This window comes from Theropithecus gelada, chromosome 11, assembly GCF_003255815.1.
Source record: "Theropithecus gelada isolate Dixy chromosome 11, Tgel_1.0, whole genome shotgun sequence".
Taxonomy (NCBI): Eukaryota; Metazoa; Chordata; class Mammalia; order Primates; family Cercopithecidae; genus Theropithecus; species Theropithecus gelada.
The window spans coordinates 104544953-104565394 of NC_037679.1; the positions used below are offsets into that span (position 1 = coordinate 104544953).

General features: G+C 54.2%; 1 protein-coding gene across 3 annotated transcripts in view; it reads left to right on the top strand.

The window, feature by feature from the left end:
* The window catches only part of SLC6A13 (solute carrier family 6 member 13), a 64149-nt gene extending 49077 nt beyond the window's left edge, over positions 1 to 15072 (top strand). For 2 of the 3 annotated variants that reach the window (XM_025400965.1, XM_025400966.1), the window contains 9 exons: positions 302 to 436; positions 7711 to 7814; positions 8901 to 9025; positions 11194 to 11306; positions 11630 to 11767; positions 12528 to 12630; positions 13126 to 13226; positions 14146 to 14316; positions 14623 to 15072. In XM_025400965.1, coding sequence (XP_025256750.1) covers positions 302 to 436; positions 7711 to 7814; positions 8901 to 9025; positions 11194 to 11306; positions 11630 to 11767; positions 12528 to 12630; positions 13126 to 13226; positions 14146 to 14316; positions 14623 to 14745 — 1113 coding nt within the window. In that variant the 3' untranslated portion in view covers positions 14746 to 15072. Of the gene's footprint in view, positions 1 to 301; positions 437 to 7710; positions 7815 to 8900; positions 9026 to 11193; positions 11307 to 11629; positions 11768 to 12527; positions 12631 to 13125; positions 13227 to 14145; positions 14317 to 14601 lie in introns of all 3 variants that reach the window. The other variant, XM_025400964.1, reaches the window with a different exon arrangement.
* The last annotated feature ends 5370 nt before the right edge of the window (positions 15073 to 20442 follow it).

Genomic DNA, 20442 nt, shown 5'->3' on the forward strand with positions numbered 1-20442 from the left:
AAAAAAAAAAAAAAAAAAAGAGATTAAAGTAAAAACAGGCATAAGAAATTATAAAAGTATTATTTGGAAACTGATAAATGTCCATGAAATCTTCACAATTTATGTTCCTCTGCTGTGGCTCCCAGCCGGTCCCTCCATTCGGGGGGTCCCTGACTTCCCGCAACAGAACTAAACAGCTGCGGGCGAGCTGGGAGCAGGAGGAACACTCCCTTGACCTTTTCTGAGGAGCTCCTGCCCCTGCCTCCTGCCCCTGCCACTTCCTCACTCACAAGCTCCTTGTCTCTCATTTGCCCATGACCAGGTGGTGTACTTCACGGCCACATTTCCTTACCTCATGCTGGTGGTCCTGTTAATTCGAGGGGTGACGTTGCCTGGGGCAGCCCAAGGAATTCAGTTTTACCTGTACCCAAACCTCACGCGTCTGTGGGATCCCCAGGTAAGAAACCACAGACAGGAGCCCTCACGTGACTCCTGGGGCACCTGAGCTCCAGGCTTTCCCTGCACTCTGGCAGGGAACCCCTGCACCTAGCACTACCCTAGGATGCCCACAGTGGCAACAGGGGTGCACCCTTCCTTCTCTAGATATCTGTTTGTTGCTGGAAAGGGGTCCCAATCCAGACCCCAAGAGAGGGTTCTTGGACCTTGCACAAGAAAGAATTTGGGGGGAGTAGAATAAAGCAAAAGCAAGCTTATTAGGAAAGTAAAGGAGGCCAGGTGGGCTGGCTCACGCCTGTAATCCCAGCACTTTGGGAGGCCGAGGTGGGTGGATCATTTGATGTTAGGAGTTCAAGACCAGTCTGGCCAACATAGTGAAACCCTCCCTCTACTAAAAAATACAAAAATTAGCCGGGCGTGGTGGTGGGAGCCTGTAATGCCAGCTACTCGGGAGGCTGAGGCAGGAGAATCACTTGAACCCGGGAGGCGAATGTTGCAGTGAGCTGAGATGGCGCCACTGCACTCCAGCCTGGCCAACAGAGTGAGACTCTGTCTCTAAAATAAAATAAAATAAAATAAAATAAAATAAAATAAAGGAATAAAGAATGGCTGCTCCATAGGTAGGATGCCCCAGGGCTACTGGTTGCCCGTTTTTATGGTTATTTCTCGATTATATGCTAAACAAGGGGTGGGTTATTCATCAGTTTTCCGGAAAGGTGTGGGCAATTCCCAAAACTGAAGGTTCTCCCCCGATTTCAGACCATAGAGATTAACTCCCTTCGCATTTGTAAACTGTCATGGCACTGGTGGGAGGGTCTTTTGGCATGCTAATGCATACTAATTTGCATGTAAAGAGTGGCGAGGAAGACCAGAGGTCACTTCTGTCGCCATCTTGGTTTTCGCGGGTTTTGGCTGTCTCCTTTACTGAAACCTGTTTTATCAGCAAGGTCTTTATGACCTGTGTCTGGGGACGTGACGACCTCCTGTCTCATCCCGTGACTGAGAAGGCCTCACCTCCTAGGATCGCAGCCCAGTAGGTCTCAGCTTTATTTCACCCAGCCCCTGTTCAAGCTGGAGTCGCTCTGGTTCAAATGCCTCTGACATGTTAGCAGCTGTTTGTGGTCATAAGGTGTCGGACACTGTCCCTTCTTGGGTTCACAGCTGCCAGGGAACCCAGGCAAATATTACTAGGGTAATATTTCTAGTAATATTTCTCAAGGGCTGCAAGTGTCACTCACAGTCCTTACTCGGGTATCCTTCTCCCATCCTCTCCCCACCCACTTCATACATTTATCTTTTAGGGGCTTGTCTCCTACTGAGCTTCCTCTTTAATTCTTACCCCTCAATCTGCCTCCTGGCTCCCTCCCTCTGCCCATGTGACCCGTGTCTAGGTCCCAGCTCCCTGGCCCTGCCCTCAGCCAGCTGGGCTAGTGTTAAGTTTCCCTGTCAGATATCCAGAGACTCCGGGTCTCCTCCCCACCCTGCCTTCGTGGTCTGCACTCTCTCTGCTACAGCTTTTTCACCGTCTGGGTAGGGAGAGCTGGTGTTGCCTGCTGCCTGAAGGGGGTTGAAAAGCAAGACCTGGAATGGGCCGCCCCCGCCTCTGACAGGTCTCTTACCTCCCCCTGTTTGGCAGCCAGTTGAAAGCTGGCAAAGCTAGGAGGTGTTGAGGGCCGGAGGGGAGCGTGGGTAATCTCTGCCCCAGAGGCCCTGAAATGTTACGCGGTTATGCCCTGCCTCTGCCTCCTGGGCGCAGAGGCCACCCTGCCGGGGGAGTGAGTGTGCGACCTGGAGACCCTCCTCTTGTTGCCGGAGGATCTCTCTGTGTCTGTGAAAGAAGCCCCAAGGAGACATAAGGGCGAGTGGCTCCCACACATAGAAGACACTGGGATGGCTCCAAACGTTTTAAAATAGTCGGGCACCAGCATATTCACGACGTTGCTGACAGGGAGCAAGAGAAAGGGGACAGGCACACCGAGGCTGGGAGCTCCGTGCACACAGGGGCAATGGCTCCCCCTGGTGCGGAACGTCAGGCGATCCGGAAGCCACGCCGTTCTCCGTCTCCCGGCCACTGCGGCCCGGTTTTGATTCTTTCATCCTGAGCTCTACTGGGACGCTGTGGCTTCCGGAAGCAGCCAGACCACTGCTCTTCAGAAACCTCCCTGCAGAGTCGAGTAGCCCTGGTCCTGAGTGTTTCTCAATAACCGTCTGGTGGGATAGAGGCTTATCTTTCCCTTCTCCCATTTCTCAGCCAGCACAGAGATAGGATTGCTACTGCCGCACGTCCACGCCGGGCACTAGGGCTGCAGTCAGACTTTGGAGCCAAACTGTCGAAGCACAACTGGGATCCTTCTAGGACCCCAGTGCGTGTTCCTCATTGTAAGATGAGCCCACCGTGGCCTAAGTTTGTGCAGCCAGTAATTATGGCAGACCAGGCAAAGGATATCTTTGTTTTGTGAATCATAAGCCCTTTGACTTACCTAGAACCAAAGGGCTGTGGTGGACAGCAGGTGGCGAGCAGGAGTTGTGGGGGAAGCTGAGAGGAGGGGAGGCTTTGAAGGCCGGGTGAAGAGTTTGGCTTGGATTCCCCGCACACGAGAGAGCCACGGTGGTTCTGGAGCGGCAGAGTTGAGAACCAGTGGCTAAGCTACGAAGATCACTGATCACCTTTGTCCGCAGGTAGGCCAGAGAGGATGCAGGCAGGACCAGGAAAGGTGACAGGCAGGGAGGAAGGACAGAGGGGCTCAGTATTTCCACAACAGATTCACGGCTTTGTCCTGATCAGCTATTTACAGCTAACTACTAGGGCGTGCTTCCTCTGTCCCTGACATCGTTCAGAGGCTTACATGCGTTATTTCAGCAAACGCTCACAGCAGGTCAACCAGGCAACCCCATTTTATAGATTAGGACATTAAGGCCTAGAGAGCTTCAAGCATATTTTCACCCTCATACCTGCAGCTGGGACTGGGTCCGAAGGATGACAAATGCCATGCACTTTATGGTCCACTCTTGGAGACGAGGTCCCTGGCTGCTCACCTTTGTTTCTCTCACAGCTTATCAGAAAAAACCTGAATGAATCTACTATGAGTATCTACTACGTGCCGAATCTGTTCCAGTGCCACCTTTGGTACATAATAGCTTCCAGAAAACATAAAGAAGGTGGACCGGGTCGCTTTCAAGTTCTGAGCATTAATGAGGCCCTAAGTCTCTGTCTGGGTGACTGCAGGGACAAAGACCTCTTTCAGCTTGTGGTCCGGGATACCGTTCTTTCCATTCCAGCCAGCTTTGGGCCGTGCAGGCAGCGTCTGTCTTCCAAGTGCTTTGGGGCGGTGGGGAGGGGGCTGGGCCAAGTGCCAGGACGGGTCCTGAGCGGCCGCCTTCTCTGCCTGGTCCAAGTCTCATGCTGAAGCTGGGCCTTTGTTGTCAGTGAACACAGCAGCACCTGAGGGGTGTGGGGGCTCTGCCAGAGCCCTAATTGAATCTCGTTGGCGCTCCCCGGGAAGTGTGATTATTCTCACTGGCATTTGCCTGGCACTCAAGAAAGGTGCAAAATTTCTTCTCCACGACACAGAGACCAGAGGCGGATCTCTCTGCCAAGCACTGAGGCTGGTGGTTGGGGGCCAGGCAGAGACCATGCCGTGCTCCCCTCTTGTTTGCTCCCCTTTTCCTGCCAGGCTTGCTGTGTGGGGGGCAGGTTGCTACCTTTCCCGGTGTTCGCAGGCCTTGTCTCGTCCCCCTGGAGAGTGGCCACTGGAGACCCAGGGCTCTGCTGGAACCCTGCGCTTTGTTCAGGCCACTCGTTTCTTTCCTGGGTCCTGGCCCTGTGCCCGTTCTGCTGCACTTTAGGAGATTGCCAAAGGCGGGGGTCGGGAGGAGGGCACCAAAGAGCCCTCCTGGAACCTTTTAAATCCCTACGTGAAGCAAGTCTAAGGAAAGGTTTGTTTAGGGAGGAAGTTGAAATCACCGATTAGAACTAGTCTTTATTTTAGCATTGAAATCCAATCTATGCCACCTCATTACCAATGAAAGATGAGTTGCTTTTTAAAATAATAGCAGTAAACAGTGGCCAAAGCTGACCTTATTGCGTCCTCCTTATTTGCCAGGCCCTTTGCCGAGTGCTTGACACAGTCCAACCCTGTGAGTGTGGGGTCAGCCTCATCTTACAGAGGGAGAAACAGAAGCTTAGGGAACCCAAGAAACTTGCCCAGAATCACAAAACTAGCACGCGGGGGAGCTTGGGTTGATCTCAAGTAGTTTTTCGAAGACTGCTGTCTTATTCACCGTGAAAGATATTTCCCAAAGAATATGAATTATTTGAGAGTTTTAAGAGCTGCTTTTTATTATTCTAGAAGGTGAGATGGGAAACGAATATTTATTTATGTGTTAGGCATTTCACATACATTATTTTATTTGTTATTATACCCATTTTCCTCAGGAGAAAAGGGAGGTTCAGGGAGGTTAAGTCACTTGCCTAAGGCCACACAGCCAGCAATTAATAAAGTCAGGAATTGAGCCCAGATTAACGTAACTTCAGAGCCCGTGCTTTTCCGTCACACCACATTGCCTTCCTAAAAACAGTAGAGAGAGATGGATAATTCTGGGGGTTGGACTTGAGGCTGAAAACATTTCTCCCAGATCCTCTCTCCTCCTCTTTCCCCCCAAGACCTCTTTTTACCTGCGTTCCACCAAGAATTTTTTACACTTGTTTTTCCCTCGGTCGGCCTTCTGCCCTAGCCAAAGACATGTCAGAGCTTTCTTCCAGAAACCAGAGCTCCTGGCGTGGGCAGGGGGTGGGCGCCTGTGGTGGGAATGGAACAGCTTGCTCTGCGTGTCCCTCAGCCCTGCTTCTGACCCTGTTCTTTTCCCCAGCCCAGCAGGCTTGTCGGGCAGCAGCTGTGTGGGGAGCTGCAGCTTGCCAAGCTCCCAGCGAGGGGGCTGTAGTCAAAGGCTTTGGTCAAAGAGTGCATTGACCCTTGTGCTCTGGGTTTCCAGCCCTCCCGCTGCATTTTCCTTGGTTCTCATTAATGTCTCCCCCAACTCAGTCTCCACATGACCCCACTCTGACCTCCCACCCCTGCCGAGGCGAGGTGAATGGCCAAGTCACGATTTCTCTTATTATTCCTTCCCAAGCACAAGTTCACAAAGCTGCCCATCTCAGGCTTGTGCCTCTGCCTGTGTGTGGGCAGCTACAGTGTGCTTCCTTGGGAACTCATGGCCCGGTCTGCACCCAGTGCACTGTCAGGCCCCAGAGCAAACGTCCAAGGCGTGAGGCCTCCAGGCTCCTGAGCCACATCCTGAATGACCTTTTTGGGAGGAGGTGCCTGACCTCATGAAGGGGCAGTACCCAGGAGACACGCATTGGTCCTGAACCCTTCCACCTCTCACCCTGGGGAAACGCTTTCTCTATAAGCTCAGGGCCTTTCGCCAGAAGGTCCTGCTGTTGAAGCTGCCAATAACATAGCCGGTGAAGCAGGAATAAGATAGAACCAAATGACTTTCATGCCAAAGTCAGTGAGTTTTCCTGAGATGACTATCTGTGCACGATCTGTGTGGTAGAGTTTTAGAAGAGAAAAGGATTTGGAACATCTCAAAGGAGGAAACAGACTGGCCAAGGCATCTCCTCAAAACTGGTGTGGCATCACACCGAAACTTTTTTTTTTTAACTGGGAGAAGCGAGACGCTGAAATTTGCAAGCACTCCCCTTGCCTGTCCTCAGAGTTTGTCTTTCTTTCCTACCGTTTCCTTCTCTAGCATTTCATTCCTACCACTTCCTTCTCTGTGTGATTTCCTCACTGGCTCCGGCCCCTCCAAATCCTCCTCTGTGCTTCGTGCTGCTGACCCCTTGTTCCTGGTGGCACCTCCTGCCTCACAGACCATCTCAGGACGGGATTCCCAGTGAACTCAAGAATGGGAGGCTGGAGACATTCTCCCCTTTCCCCTACCGTCTTCCCTACTCTGTCCCTGGCCCTGCAGAATGGAAACATGATAAGAGGATGGGTGCCCTGGGTGCACCCCGATAGGGGCATCCCATACCTGGTGACCATTAAGATCACCCAGGAAGCTCTGAAAAGGATACGAGTTCTGGGTTCTCCTTCAGGCCTAGGGATTTAGCGTCTCAACTGGGGATGCTGACTGAGGAATCGGCGTGATTCTGAGGCAGTCAGCCTGCTGATGGATCCCTCGGGCCCCTACGCTGCTGAGGAATGTGGCCGCTTTGGTAGGGGTGAGCGTGAAAGGAGGGAGCAAGGGGTAGGGGCTGAGGGTGGTGACCATGCCTAGGCAGGCAGGCAAAGACCAAGAAGGGACTGAGGAATTGGAGGCCTGATAGAGGGCTTTATGGAAAGTAGGGGCATGCTTGGGGGTACCGGAATGAGGCTGAGCAAAAGACACAGACGGGTCATCCGGTGCCCTTTCCGTTAGGAACGCAGACACGTGAGGAACACCTGCTTGGATGTCTGCGTCCATAGCGGGGTGCTCCCTGGCTGTGCGCACGTCGCCGGGGCAGGAGTGCCTGGGGAGGGTCCTGCAGATCTGCGGGGTCACTTGGTCCTGTTGCCTTGATGTTCTTTCTGTCTGGGATGTTATTCTAGCTGCTAGATCTAAATCACAACATGCACAGGCTGGGCGAGCCAGCTGAGATAATAACAATAACAGCCAACTCTATGTTTAGCTGGACTGTGATTTTTCCCCTCCCAAGCACTACAAAGCCCTTTTCAGAGGTGTTTCTGTTCATCCTTTTGCCTTTTTGCGGGCTGAGAATTACTCTCCCTGTCTGCAGACAGGTGGCTGAGATGTGAGGGGCAAAGCTACGTACTGGTGGCAGCCCTGATGTTAGGGAGAGTGTCCCGGAGACCCTGTGCCTGGATTCCTCCACACTGGTCACAGGAGAAAGTGGGGGCAGAACCTAGGATCCAAACCTTGACAGGAGACCTAACTTTGTTCTAGAGCCCTCTCCCACCCTCCTACACACTTCCACCACGGATCTTTTAGTCTTTTTCGTTTTCTTTGAATGCTTAATGCCTGTCCTATCCTAGTAGTGCCCAAGAAACTTCATCCAGGAGCCCAGGGAGTAGAGCCCACCCGGGTGACAGAGGTCGCAGGATGCCAGTGTTGGCTGAGAACAGGTTTCTCACCATCCCTAGCCAGTGTTGGCTGAGAACAGGTTTCTCACCATCCCTAGCCAGTGTCCGACTCAGCCACGTGCCTATGTCCTTCCATGGCTTGAATGGCCCGGCTTTCCTGGGAGTTCACCTTTCTTGCCCTTTCCCTTTGTAGGTGTGGATGGATGCGGGCACCCAGATCTTCTTCTCCTTCGCCATCTGTCTTGGGTGCCTGACAGCCCTGGGCAGTTACAACAAATACCACAACAACTGCTACAGGTGATTGGGGGCGTGGGGCCTGAGCCACACACCGGCATCTCTCTACTGTCCCTCCAGCCACGCTAGACGAGGGTGAGTCGGAGGGTGCATCAGCTCCTGGATCTGCCCCCCTGTCTACACTTCCGTATCCAACACCCCAGGGCTACCAGGAGCTGCAAGGAGCCAACTGCAAGGTGGACAGAGAATTGCATCTGAAAGGGTGGGATAGTTGTGATTGGCTGGGAGACCACAGCAGGAGGACCTGGCCTCCTGGCTGATGTAGAGGTTGGTGGGCTCAGGAGTGCTAGGTAAGCAAGCCTGAGAAGCACAACAGGTCTTTGAATGATGTTGTTTCCTTATAACTTTGATGAGAAAAAAAAAAAAAGTGGTTTCATTATAGGTTGTTTTGCATGAAGTTGCAATTCGCAAGAATGTATCGATGATAAGTGAGGTCCTACTGTGATTAGCAATGTCATGCATTGCACCCCAGTCTTGCCTGCTTGGTAACTCTGCCCCCAAAACTTTGAATCCTTACCCATTTTTCACACCATCTCCCTCACTTCACGTCCTGTCCCTGTTGTTCTCTCCTTGCCTACCTGGTTTGTGCTCAGAAAATTTAAGCCAATTTTAATACCAGCTGAAGCATAGCTGAAATGAAATCATTCTTGTGCATCTCAACATTGAATTTAGGTGACTAAGAGTTACTTCTTGTTTGGGATCACCACGTCTCTATCCCTGTGTTGGCACGCCAAATGGGATCATGGCCGAGGGGTAGTGTCCCACGAGGAGTGGACCAGGATGGCAGAGAGGGGCGGCTGTGTGGCAGTTTGACACATCTAGATTCATGTTTTACTTCCCTGGAGCCTCATTCTTTCAGGACTACCTTGATTTATTCCATGCCTGGGCTGGGGGGGCCAGGGAGTGTCGGAGGAGAGCCCATGCTATGTGTGGTCCTCTGAATTCTGCCAGGTAGCCCTGCTCCGGCTTCCGTGAAGGGGCCAGGACAGTGTCCGTCAGGAGAGGCTGTGCTCCCAGACAGGAAGCGGGAGAGGTCGCAGCCCCGTTCTGATCCTGCCATTCCGCCCTCTCCTCACCCCTACCCCACAGGGACTGCCTCGCCCTCTGCTTCCTCAACAGCGGCACCAGCTTTGTGGCCGGCTTCGCCATCTTCTCCATCCTGGGCTTCATGTCCCAGGAGCAGGGGGTGCCCATTTCTGAGGTGGCCGAGTCAGGTGAGTGTTTCTGGGGCGGCCCGGAGGCGGGGAGCCTGGCTCAGACCTCTGGCAGCGAGGGTCGAGAGACGTTTCTGCGTGTCGCCTCTACTCGGGGTGAGCTACGGCCACCATTCAGTGGATGCATTCCGGGATGGCTTGGGGGAGAACTGCAACAGTAATTCCAGCTTCAAAGAGGAGGCATGCGGTGAACATTTTTCTTCCCATCCTTGGCTTCCAGTTCATTACCCTGGAGGCAGCCAATGTTATCTGCTTCGTGTTTATCCTTCCAGAAATAGTTTAGACATATATGAGAAAAAATATATATACAGACATATACATGTGATACATATTACTATTTCTATTTCTTGCCTCCTTCTTAAAAAACCAAATGATAACACACTATATACACTGTTCTGAACCTTGTCTCATTTTGTTCATTTTAAAATGAATCTCAAGGGGAAGTTTCTATCAGCATATAGAGTTCCCCCGTTTGTGAGTGACTGCCTTTCCGCCATGCAGTGCTGCTGTTGCTGCTTTCAAGTAACATCAAGGCCCGGGCTCTGATCTGAATAAGCCGTAAAATGTTGCTCTTGCTCACCTACTTTTGCCCTGTAACAAGATGATTTTTTTTTTTTGAGACGGAGTCTCGCTCTGTCGCCCAGGCTGGAGTGCAGTGGCCGGATCTCAGTTCACTGCAAGCTCCGCCTCCCGGGTTCCCGCCACTCTCCTGCCTCAGCCCCCCAAGTAGCTGGGACTACAGGCGCCGCCACCGCGCCCGGCTAGTTTTTTTTTGTATTTTTAGTAGAGACGGGTTTTCACCGGGTTAGCCAGGATGGTCTCGATCTCCTGACCTCGTGATCCGCCCGCCTCTGCCTCCCAAAGTGCTGGGATTACAGGCTTGAGCCACTGCGCCTGGCACAAGATGATTTTTTACCATGGCATTCAGAAGCACACCTGGGCCACACAGGATGCCAAGCCCTGGGCGGGGGAGGTCTGGGATTCTCATTAAGGATAGTCTCTCTCGCCTTTTTTTTTTTTTTTTTTTTTTTACCTTTTTGAGAGGGAGTCTTGCTCTGTCACCAGGCTGGAGTGTGGTGACATGATCTTGGCTCACTGTAAGCCCCGCCTCTCAGGCTGAAGTGATTCTCGTGCCTCAGCTTCCTGAGTAGCTGAGATTACAGGCGCCCGCCACCACGCCCGGCTAATTTTTGTATTTTTAGTAGAGACGGGGTTTCACCATGTTGGCCAGGCTGGTCTTGAACCCCTGGCCTCAAGTGATCCACCCACCCCAACCTCCCAAACTGCTGGGATTATAGGCATGAGCCTATGTGCCCGGCCCATGTCTCACTTTCTAAGTGTGGACTGTATGCCAGGTGCTGGGCGAGGCACTCTGCTTGTACCATGCAACAGAAACCTGTGGGGCAGGCCCTGCACAATCCCCACCTCACCAGTGTGGGAGCTGGGACTGGCAGAAGCAAAAGACCTCCAAGGTCACAGTGATGCTCTTCACTTTTCAGAGGAACTTCCCATGGGGAGACCCAGGCTCTGTTATGCGCATTTTTTCCTGCCACATGAGTCAGTTGAGAGAAGCATTCACGAACTGTGAGGATGTGGGTCAGCAGCACTCTGCAATCAGTGCCAGCGTCGTCATAGGGTGACAGAAAGGGCTCCAGGCACAGAGGTGGTAAACTGGAGGCCCCAGGCCAAACCTGGCCTTGGAGCAATTTTCTTTTGTATCATCTACATTCCTTACAAATATAAGAAATCATCGCTAGCAGCTGGGGCCTGATCGCTCCGCTTCTCACCAGGCCCTACCACCTCCTTGTGTTTTGCACCGGGTCTGCTTCACACATGTCTATGGCCTGCTGGCTTCTGAGCTCATTCTAGGTCTGTACAATAGATCTGGAGATCTGGAGTCCTTTTAGACCCACAGCCCTTCACACCTGCCATCTCTAAATTTTGTTCTTGCCAATGAGAATGCAGTGAGAGGTACCTTGGAAATCTGAGAAACGGGTGGAGGTTGGGGTGGCTTCTCCTGGGTGAGGATGGTGGTGGTGATAGTAACTTTGGGGTGAAGTTTCCTCTAGCTCCTGGTATTCCATGGTCCCACACTGGGAAGCCATGGGTCACACACGGCCTGGAGCTGGCCCAGGCACTGGCCCGTGTTCCTCTGCTCCTTGTTGTAGGCCCTGGCCTGGCTTTCATCGCTTACCCGCGGGCCGTGGTGATGCTGCCCTTCTCTCCTCTCTGGGCCTGCTGTTTCTTCTTCATGGTCGTTCTCCTGGGACTGGATAGTCAGGTATCAAGAGGCAGCCACTCAGGGGCTGAGAGATGAGTGGGGGGTGTGTGCTGGGGAGGAGGAGCAGTGGGCATGTGGTTGAACTTTATGCCCCAAGGGCCCGTAAACTAGCTGGGGGCTGGGTGAATGCAGAAGCGGATGCCCTTTCGGGGGCGCAGGGGAGCTTGAGGGTGAGTCCTGACCTCACCAGGCAAGGACAATGGCTCTGGGGACCTGAGAGAGTGAGGCTGGCGGGGCTGATCCTGGGAGCGAGAAGCCAGCGCTCAGGGACAGGGCATCTCGGGAGCTCTCCTTCCCTGCAATCCCTTTGCCCTCTCATCCAGTTTGTGTGTGTAGAAAGCCTGGTGACAGCGCTGGTGGACATGTACCCTCGCGTGTTCCGCAAGAAGAACCGGAGGGAAGTCCTCATCCTTGGAGTATCTGTCGTCTCCTTCCTTGTAGGGCTGGTCATGCTCACGGAGGTGAGGGCCTGGGAGGCGGGGGACGATGGGGGAGGAGGAGCCGAGTGACAGCTGCTACCTGTCAGTGAGGCAGATACCCTGGCTTCGGGTCAGGGCAGGTCTTCCGGGCTTCCGGACACTAGGACTCCCTCTTTTCCCCATCCCAGGAAGGACAAAGTAGGCAGGTCCCTCCTCTGGCCTTTGGGCATGGACCACCCACCTCCAGGGATGGGTGAGGAGCCATTTGGCTCCCCAGTAAGTGAAGAGGTATGTGGAGCGTTGGATTGGGAGAAGCTGCCTCTCCAGCAAGATCTGGTGATTTCCCAGGCAGCTGAACCAAGTTCTGTGTACAAACTTCAAAGCGAGAAAGGGAGCCCTGGGGCTGGGGAGCGTTCTGTGTGCCGTCTCGAGGGAGAAGGAGGGAGACGCAGCTTGTCAGCTTGACAATATCAATGACAGCCCTTATCCTAATCCTTTCCCCAGAGAGTACACGCTATGTCTTGGGCTTCGGGGCCAGTCCCTAAGTGTTCTCAGACATAATCTAACAATCGCTGTCTTATTTCATCTATCTTCTGTCTCAAAACAATAATAAAAATAATTAGCGTCTCATATCTGCCTCATGCTTTACGCCTTACAAATGACTTCTCTTTTGTGATCCGTCTCCTGTGATCCTCACCAGCTCTGCTCGGTGCCTCCACCGTGTGACGCTCAAGGGCGTAGGAGGGAATCTGTCTGTTTCCACTGGATGAAGTTCTTTTTACAGCTCTCTCCTCCCGTGCAGGGCGGAATGTACGTGTTCCAGCTCTTCGACTACTATGCCGCCAGTGGCATGTGTCTCCTGTTCGTGGCCATCTTTGAGTCCCTCTGTGTGGCTTGGGTTTACGGTGAGTGACTCCTCCCCTAGGTCCCCGCATCCTCCTCTTGTCTAAGGATCTCGGGGCCCTCAGACACGAAACAGACATCCACTGCTCACACTTACCTTCTCCTGGGGCGCCTCCCTACCCAACCTCAAAAATCGGGCAAATCCTAAATTGCTGCCTTTGGAAGGCCCCCCGGACGCTGCCTTGCCCACAGTCTTGGTTATAGCTGTACCTAGACCACCTCAGGTGGGCTCGTATCCTGCCCTGTCCAAACATTTTCAACTTTTGACAACCTCGATAACCAGGAAGTGACTGCCCGTCCCCAGGCCAAGGCCTGCTTGCTGCTGTTTATGCCTGTGAGAGCCAGGCAAGAGCTTTCTCCCAGCAACGATTTGAACAGACAGCTGTGATGCCGTCTCTTCCTGGGTCCCCGCCCGTCTGGTCTGTTTGTGGCCCCTCCTGATGTTCTGGGTGCCGAAGAATGACTCTCCCGCTTCCTCCTCCTTTTCTCCATGGTAGGAGCCAGACGTTTCTACGACAACATCGAAGACATGATTGGGTACAGGCCGTGGCCTCTTATCAAATACTGTTGGCTGTTCCTCACGCCAGCTGTGTGCACAGTAAGATCATTTCAGGGATAAAGTCAGATGAAGGGAGGGAGAGACGGTGGCTAGCAGGGTAGAGAAGCCGTTAGCCCTGCCATGGTCTTCTCCGTAGGAACTGAAAATCATCTTAGGCTTTCACTCATCCTGCTTTTGGATTCTAGAAAACGACAGCAAGATAGATTCTTCCTTTCCATGTCACAGAAGGATAAACTGAGGTCCAGAGCTGTCAGACGGTTTGACCAACACCACAGTGTGAGTCTAACGTCACAGGCCAGGACTGAACCCGGGTGCACTGGACGGCTCATAATATTCTAATCACCACAGCAATGGTAAAAGCGGCCAGTACAGAGCACTGACTGGGTGCTGGGCCCGAGGTGCTTGAACACGTATTAACTCATTTCATCTTCACAAGAGCCCCATAAAGGAAGTGCTGCTGTTACACTGGTGTTACAGATGAAGCTGGGGTTCAAGAGGTGGTTAAGCCACTGGCCCGAGCTAGAAAGTTGCAGAGAACTTTGGCCATATCTCTTTGTGTCAGCCGTTCCCAGGCCCCCGCTGTGTGCAGGATAAAACTGAGGGGCAGCAGGGGAACGAGGCGTGCCCTCTACCCTCGAGGCACTCATACCCCAAACTCACGGTGCAGGAGGGGAGGGAAATACCTCGCAGCACGCAGTGGGCACACGGTCATGTCCTAACTGGCAGTCAGCTGCACGTAGAGATGCCCAGGGGCACAGGGGCCCTGGCGTGGCAGAGTCTACTGTGGGGGGTGTGGGTTTCGGGCAGAGTGTGGATGGAGAAGATTGGAGGCCGATTGGCCCAGAAGAGCCTAAAGGGAATTCAGGCTTGGAGGGTGATTTCTTCCAGGCTGCTGGGGGTGGGGGAGCTGAGGGCACAGGCCCCGCCCCCAACCCCTTTCTCTTCCGTTCCCCGCCAGGCCACCTTCCTCTTCTCCCTGATCAAGTACACTCCGCTGACCTACAACAAGAAGTACACGTACCCGTGGTGGGGCGATGCCCTGGGCTGGCTCCTGGCTCTCTCCTCCATGGTCTGCATTCCTGCCTGGGGCCTCTACAGGCTTGGCACCCTCAAGGGCCCCTTCAGAGAGGTAGAGCCTTTGTGGGCAAGAAGGCAGCCTGAGGGGCTGGGAGGCTTCGCAGGTGCTGGCAGGTGGACGGCCAGCCGGGGTGCACGCAGTTGTACGGAGGGGCCCGCGGGCCTAGCCTGGGTGTCAGGGAGCGATAGAGGGGCTGCTGAGAAGTCTCAGGAAGAGACAGGGTGACTCCCAGACAGGAGCTGTGATGACAGGAGGGCAGGTGTGTGTGTGGGGAGGCAGGCAGATGTTGGTGATGAGGGAAGCTGGCAGACCTGCCCCCGCTCTGCCCCCTGACAGCCGCCTCCGTGCTCCCTGCAGAGAATCCGTCAGCTCATGTGCCCAGCCGAGGACCTGCCCCAGCGGAACCCAGCAGGACCCTCGGCTCCCGCCACCCCCAGGACCTCGCTGCTCAGACTCACAGAGCTAGAGTCTCACTGTTAGGGGCAGGCCCTGGGATGGTGCCTGTGAGCCTGGCCGTGGGGATGGCTGCAGAGAGGACAGGGCAGAAGCAGCCGCATGTGCTTCCCTGCCCCGCACCTGGAGTGGATAAGACAAAAGGGGTGTTTTGGAATCCACCTGCCGAGCTGGAGGCCTCCCACTCCCACTTTTCAGCTCGGGAGTTGCTGAACAGATGTGCAAGGCCAGTGCCAAGAGTGCCCCTCTGAAACCCTTGGGAAGCTGGGTAGGTGCTGGTGGGTGGGGCGAGACTGTTGCTGGCTTCGAGCCCCCTCACCCTTCATTCCATTAAATCCACATTCTTCCCGCTGACTGCTAGTGGTTCTGTCTGATTTCTGCCCCTCTGCCTGGCTGCCTTGACCCTTCCCCATGCTACAGTTGTGACTTTAGGACCTTGCCCCTCCCCATCATAGCCTCCCCCACTGAGTTCTCCCTGGGGCCCACTCAGCACGGTGATGGGGGGCTGGTGGTGGGGCCAGGCTGAGGGCCTCCATCATCAGGCATCTGGACCAGAGGGGGCTGTCCCGCCTCTCTCCACACGTCCTCAGCTTCCTCCTCCTTTGCGCTGTGGAATAAGAAAGGAAATTGAGGGACGCATGAAGGAGACCCGAGTCCTAGCCAAAGGAACGGCGAAGGCCGGTGGCAGCTTCCTCCTCCCCACGTTCCCTGCTGTGTCCTCTCCTACCCCCAGCGGCCAAAACTGTGCCTGTGTGCCCACCAAGGCCGGGCGCGGGGGACGTGGGAGAGGGCTGGCTGTGACCACGCCCAGTGCAGCAGGTTCGGGAGCCTTGGCAGACGAGGGCACTGCCCAGCCCATCCAGCAGAGGAATGCCACTTCCTTGGGACCGCCTCGCTCTTCTGAGGATTGGAGACACCGGATGCCGGGGCACTGCCAGATGTGGCCACGAGGGGGTGGTGCTGCCGTGGCCACAGCTCTGCTGTCAGGGCCTGAGCTGCAGGGAGGAGCGAGGAGCTCTTTCGGGTGAGGCTGCAAAGAGGATCCAGGTGGAAAGAAGTCCACCCCTGCTCGGGGTCAGTGGGCATGGCGGAGGGGGTGCCCAGAGGGTGCCACAGGTGTGTCTCTGCAGCCTTACCTCTGGATATGGGCATGGAGCCGGGGCCCACATATTTCTGGCTGTTGCTTTTTTTTTTTTTTTTTTTTGAGATGGAGTCTCGCTCTGTCGTCCAGGCTGGAGTGCAGTGGCGCTATCTCCTCTCACTGCAAGCTCCACCGCCTCCCGGGTTCACGCCATTCTCCTGCCTCAGCCTCCCGAGTAGCTGGGACTACAGGTGCCCGCCACCTCGCCCGGCTAATTTTTTTTTGTATTTTCAGTAGAGACGGGGTTTCACTGTGTTCACCAGGATGGTCTTGATCTCCTGACCTCATGATCTGCCCTCCTCGGCCTCCCAAAGTGCTGGGATTACAGGCGTGAGACACCACGTCCGGCCACTGGCTGTTGCTTTGTGTGTGGTTTTGGAAGTGGCTGCGCACACGGCTACATCTCTCCTGGCCTATGCGCGGGCTTGGGGGTCTGCCCTTGTGCCCACCTTTGTTCTGATGGGTCTTCTGATGCTGCCCTTGGTGTGTCCCGTGATTCTTAGATCTGCAGTCTGAGGGTGCACAGGCTTCCCTGGGTGATCTCAGTTCTTCACATGTCCATTAGTGGACAAAAATGCACTGAAATATTTGCTAGTCTTCAATTTTTGACTTTTTGTCGTTGGAAGAGCTGGTGAAGATTAATGACACCTGTCCTACTGTATGTCAGCCTTGGCTACCCTTCCCTGGAGAATGACTGCTCGGGCATTCCCCCAGGGTGCTGGGCTCAGTGTCAGTCTCACCAGGGGAGAAATACGTCTGCTGGAGAGGCAGGCCGGAACTCGAGACGCTGCAAGACCCGCAGCTCCATCCATTGGACACTACTGACAGAAGACCTCCCGTGTGGTGCGGTGCTGGGCTCGCGGTGCCCTGCTGGGCTCGTGGTGCCATGCTGGGTTCGCGGTGTGGTGCCGGGTTCATGGTGCGGTGCTGGGTTCATGGTGCGGTGCTGGGCTCGTGGTGCGGTGCCGGGTTCATGGTGCGGTGCCGGGTTCATGGTGCGGTGCTGGGTTCATGGTGCTGTGCTGGGTTCACGGTGCGGTGCTGGGTTCGCGGTGCGGTGCTGGGTTCCTGACACGCCAGGAGCAAAAACAGACACAATTTCCTAAACAATGAGTGACAGATACCATGACAGAAAAGAGCAAAGAGCTGTGGAAAAGGATAACTGGGGTGGGGCAGGACCTCATGGGGCAGGCTGGGTTCTAAGGGTCCCTGTCTGTATCCATCCATCTGACCAAAGTTGCCAGAACTGCCAGCCTCAGTGGAATGTGAGACTCAGATGTGATCTGAGTTGCATCTAGGAGCGTCCTGATGGTGGAACATGGTGTGAGAGTCACCTGTTGGTGTAAGAATCAGGAGATGTGGTTCCAGAACTTGCTGGGTGTCTTTGTGCAGTCACTTGGAATTCAGGTTCTTTGCTCTGCAGTTGAAGATAATGCCAGGCGCTCCTTCTCCAAGCAGGCTTGTTGTGGGGCTCAAAGGCGGTCATGGGTGTGAGGGTCCTTTCAGTCACTTGGTGACACACAGTGTGAGGTCATCGAACTCGAGGGAGGTGGCCGAGGGGATGAGGCTCTAACCGCAGGCGGGGCTGTGGCAGGCAGTGATGTGAGAATGCTGCTGGCTTGGGTCAGGGGTCAGGGTTGAGGGAAGGAAGCAGGAGTACCTTGGCCTTAGCCAGTAGGGCTGAAGAGATGGGGGTGGGGTGGGGGTGGGGGTGTAGGGCAGCCGAGTCAGTGACACCTGCTTCCCCAGCCTGGAAGGGTGGGCCCTGTATCGTGGAGTTCCCAGAGAAGAAGACCCAAAGGAAGGGGGCCCTCTCTTGTCTGGAGGCCACACCTGTTAGAGGAGAAAGGCAAGCAGTGAGAGCCTGGGGCACGCTGAACAGGGACAGCAGAAGCAGAGGTACAGGAGACTTACAGACTATGTCCAGGGCTGTGGGGAAGCGGCTTGTTAGACACTGAACCCACCAGGCTGCGTGGGGCCTCAGACCTTGCCCACATGGACACCCGGGTCTCAGATCCATACACAGCCATGCAGGCACCAGCCCCTCCTCATCCTCAGAGACAGGTGCACATGTGCACCAACTCAGAGACGCCACAGCCAGCTGAGCGTACTCCTTTAGAGGGGCTTCCAGGCCTGGCTTGGATCCTGGCCCTTTTACGTACTAACTGTGTGACCTTGGGCAAATGTAACCTCTCTGATCCTTAGTCTTCTCTTCCATAAAACAGGAATACCACTACTCGCATCAGTGTTGTTAGAGTCCAACAGATGCTATAGGGACAGCTGCCCTGGGGAGCATTCAGGCAAACCCATCCTATTTCCCATAGCTCCAGCCCCACCACTTCAGGCTGCCAGCATCACAGGAGAGCTCAGGAGCAGTTTAGAGATACCCTTGCTGTCCCCAGTCTCAGACTAGGTTGCACTGGAGGGAGAGGTAGTCCTAAAATAATTCTGCCTCCTGTGGCCTGAGAGTGCTACTCTGCACAGCAGCATCGTCCAAGATAAGCAGGACCTGAGTCACCTAAGCCCTCTGATTCTGGGGAAACAATGTCCTCCCAGAAAAGGGAAAACTGTGATCATTTTTCCCCCTTCAAGTTCCATCCGTCCGTCCATCCGTCCATCTGTCTGTCCATCCGTCCGTCCGTCCGTCAGTCCATCCGTCCGTCCGTCCATCCGTCCATCCTCCATCCAGTAAACACCGAGTGCCTATTCTGAGGCAGAATTGTATTACCTGTGAGAGGCAGAAATAACGAATTATGAAATGAGACCCCTGCCCTATCGATATCCATGGTCAGGGGGACAGTATGCTACAGTGGAACAAGCATAGATTTTTGGAGCCAAGAGGCCCAGGTTCAAATCCCAGCACCATCACTCACTCGTGTGTGGCCTTCGGACAAACCACGTAGCTTCTATTTATTCACCCCAGTTTCCCATCTGTAAAACGGGGCTGATGATTTTTATATTTCAAAGTCCTTAAGGGGATGAAATGAAGTAACATGTGAAACTCCTCGTCTGAGTTAGATGCTCAGAAATAAGTCCTATTCCAGGCCCTCCGAAAGTACGCACGGGGTTAGAAGATGAGGGTGGTGAGAACGTTCTGTGGTGGCCAGTGGTTCCTGCTGCAGCCAAGGTAATAGATTCATTTAGCTACACGTCATCTTCACTCTGCACACCCCTCAGTGTGGAAACAGCCCAGTCTCAGCTAGGCTTCCCAGGATGCCTACCTTTTGCAAAGGTGAGAGTCTCTGGCCTCCAGGAGTTTACTAACTGGTCTGAATACTAAGTGGGTGTTGGAGGCTAGGAGAACTTGAGTAAGGAAGGACTCAACATTAAGATGGTGGGACTAAGGCCAGAGGTAGTCAGATAAAAACAGGGAGGAACTAGGTAGCTCTTTCGGGGGCAAGTCAAACTGCACTCCCCGGGCCAGGTCAACCAGGCAGCTGTTCTCTGACAAGGTGAAGGAGAGGAGACAGGACTGCTGGGCTGTTGCTGTTCGTCCTCGCAGAAAGCATGTCACACCGTAGGTGCTAAATATAATTTTTGAGGAAAACTCACCCTCGTGGCTTGCCAGATCCACTCCCCTCTTTCTCATTTTTATGCAGAGGCTCGTGTTTTGTTCTGCAGTAGCTACAGCTAGGTGATCGCACGGACTTTGATGTCCCCTCTGCAATAGCTCTATGGTCAATCCACGGTGGACCTGACAGGGACAGGCCACACCTGAGCACCGGGGTGGCTCAAGTATGGATTCTTGCTGGGCCACGTCCTACTGTGCCACGGCTGACCCCCAGCCCGGCTGCTGGTTTCGTAGAGGCAATGGGTCTGAGAGCTGAGACCTGCTCTGCCTTCCTCATCATGTGAAACCCCACAGGAGATGCTGAGAGGGGACCGAGAGACACACAGTGGGGGTGCTTGATGGAAAACTACAGACTGAGATTCTCACTTCACACCCCACCCCTGCTGAGAAGTTCTAAAGTACAAAGAGGAAGCATATGTAAAAGGAATTTTCCCTTTCTCCCCACAACTTCCTCTCCCTTCATGCCACCTAGAGCTGAAGAAGCATCTCCTTTGCTTGAAGGAGGCACCGGCTATTCTGAATGAAGGGCGGTGGGACGGTGCCATACCCAGCACCAGGTGGACGTGCTCAGGGACAGTGACGAGGACACTGTTCTGGAGGAACTCACTGGGCGCACGGCATAGGACACATGTATTCAAAAATACCCTTCCCCACTGATAGCTGCCAGGCCACTCCAGACCACTTCTAGGTAGGTGCCTGGTGCTGTGCAGCGACCAGAGGTGCCTGGGAGCAGATACCCCACTGTCCCAGCCTCTGCTTCCAGAGGACCCACCCCCCCCCCAAGCACCTATGATATCCCAGCACCCTCACAGCAGCCCCGCAAAGTCGATATTGTATTGTTACCTACGTTTGACAGACTGGGAAACCGAGGCTGACCCTTGTCTAGCTGTCGTGACTGATACATGATAGAGGAGAAGAAACTCAGGTCTGTCTGGTCCCAAGCCTGGTCCTCTCTACGTTGCTTCTTGAGATATGCTCTGGGTGCTTTCTCTAGGAAAATCCCAGGGAGAGG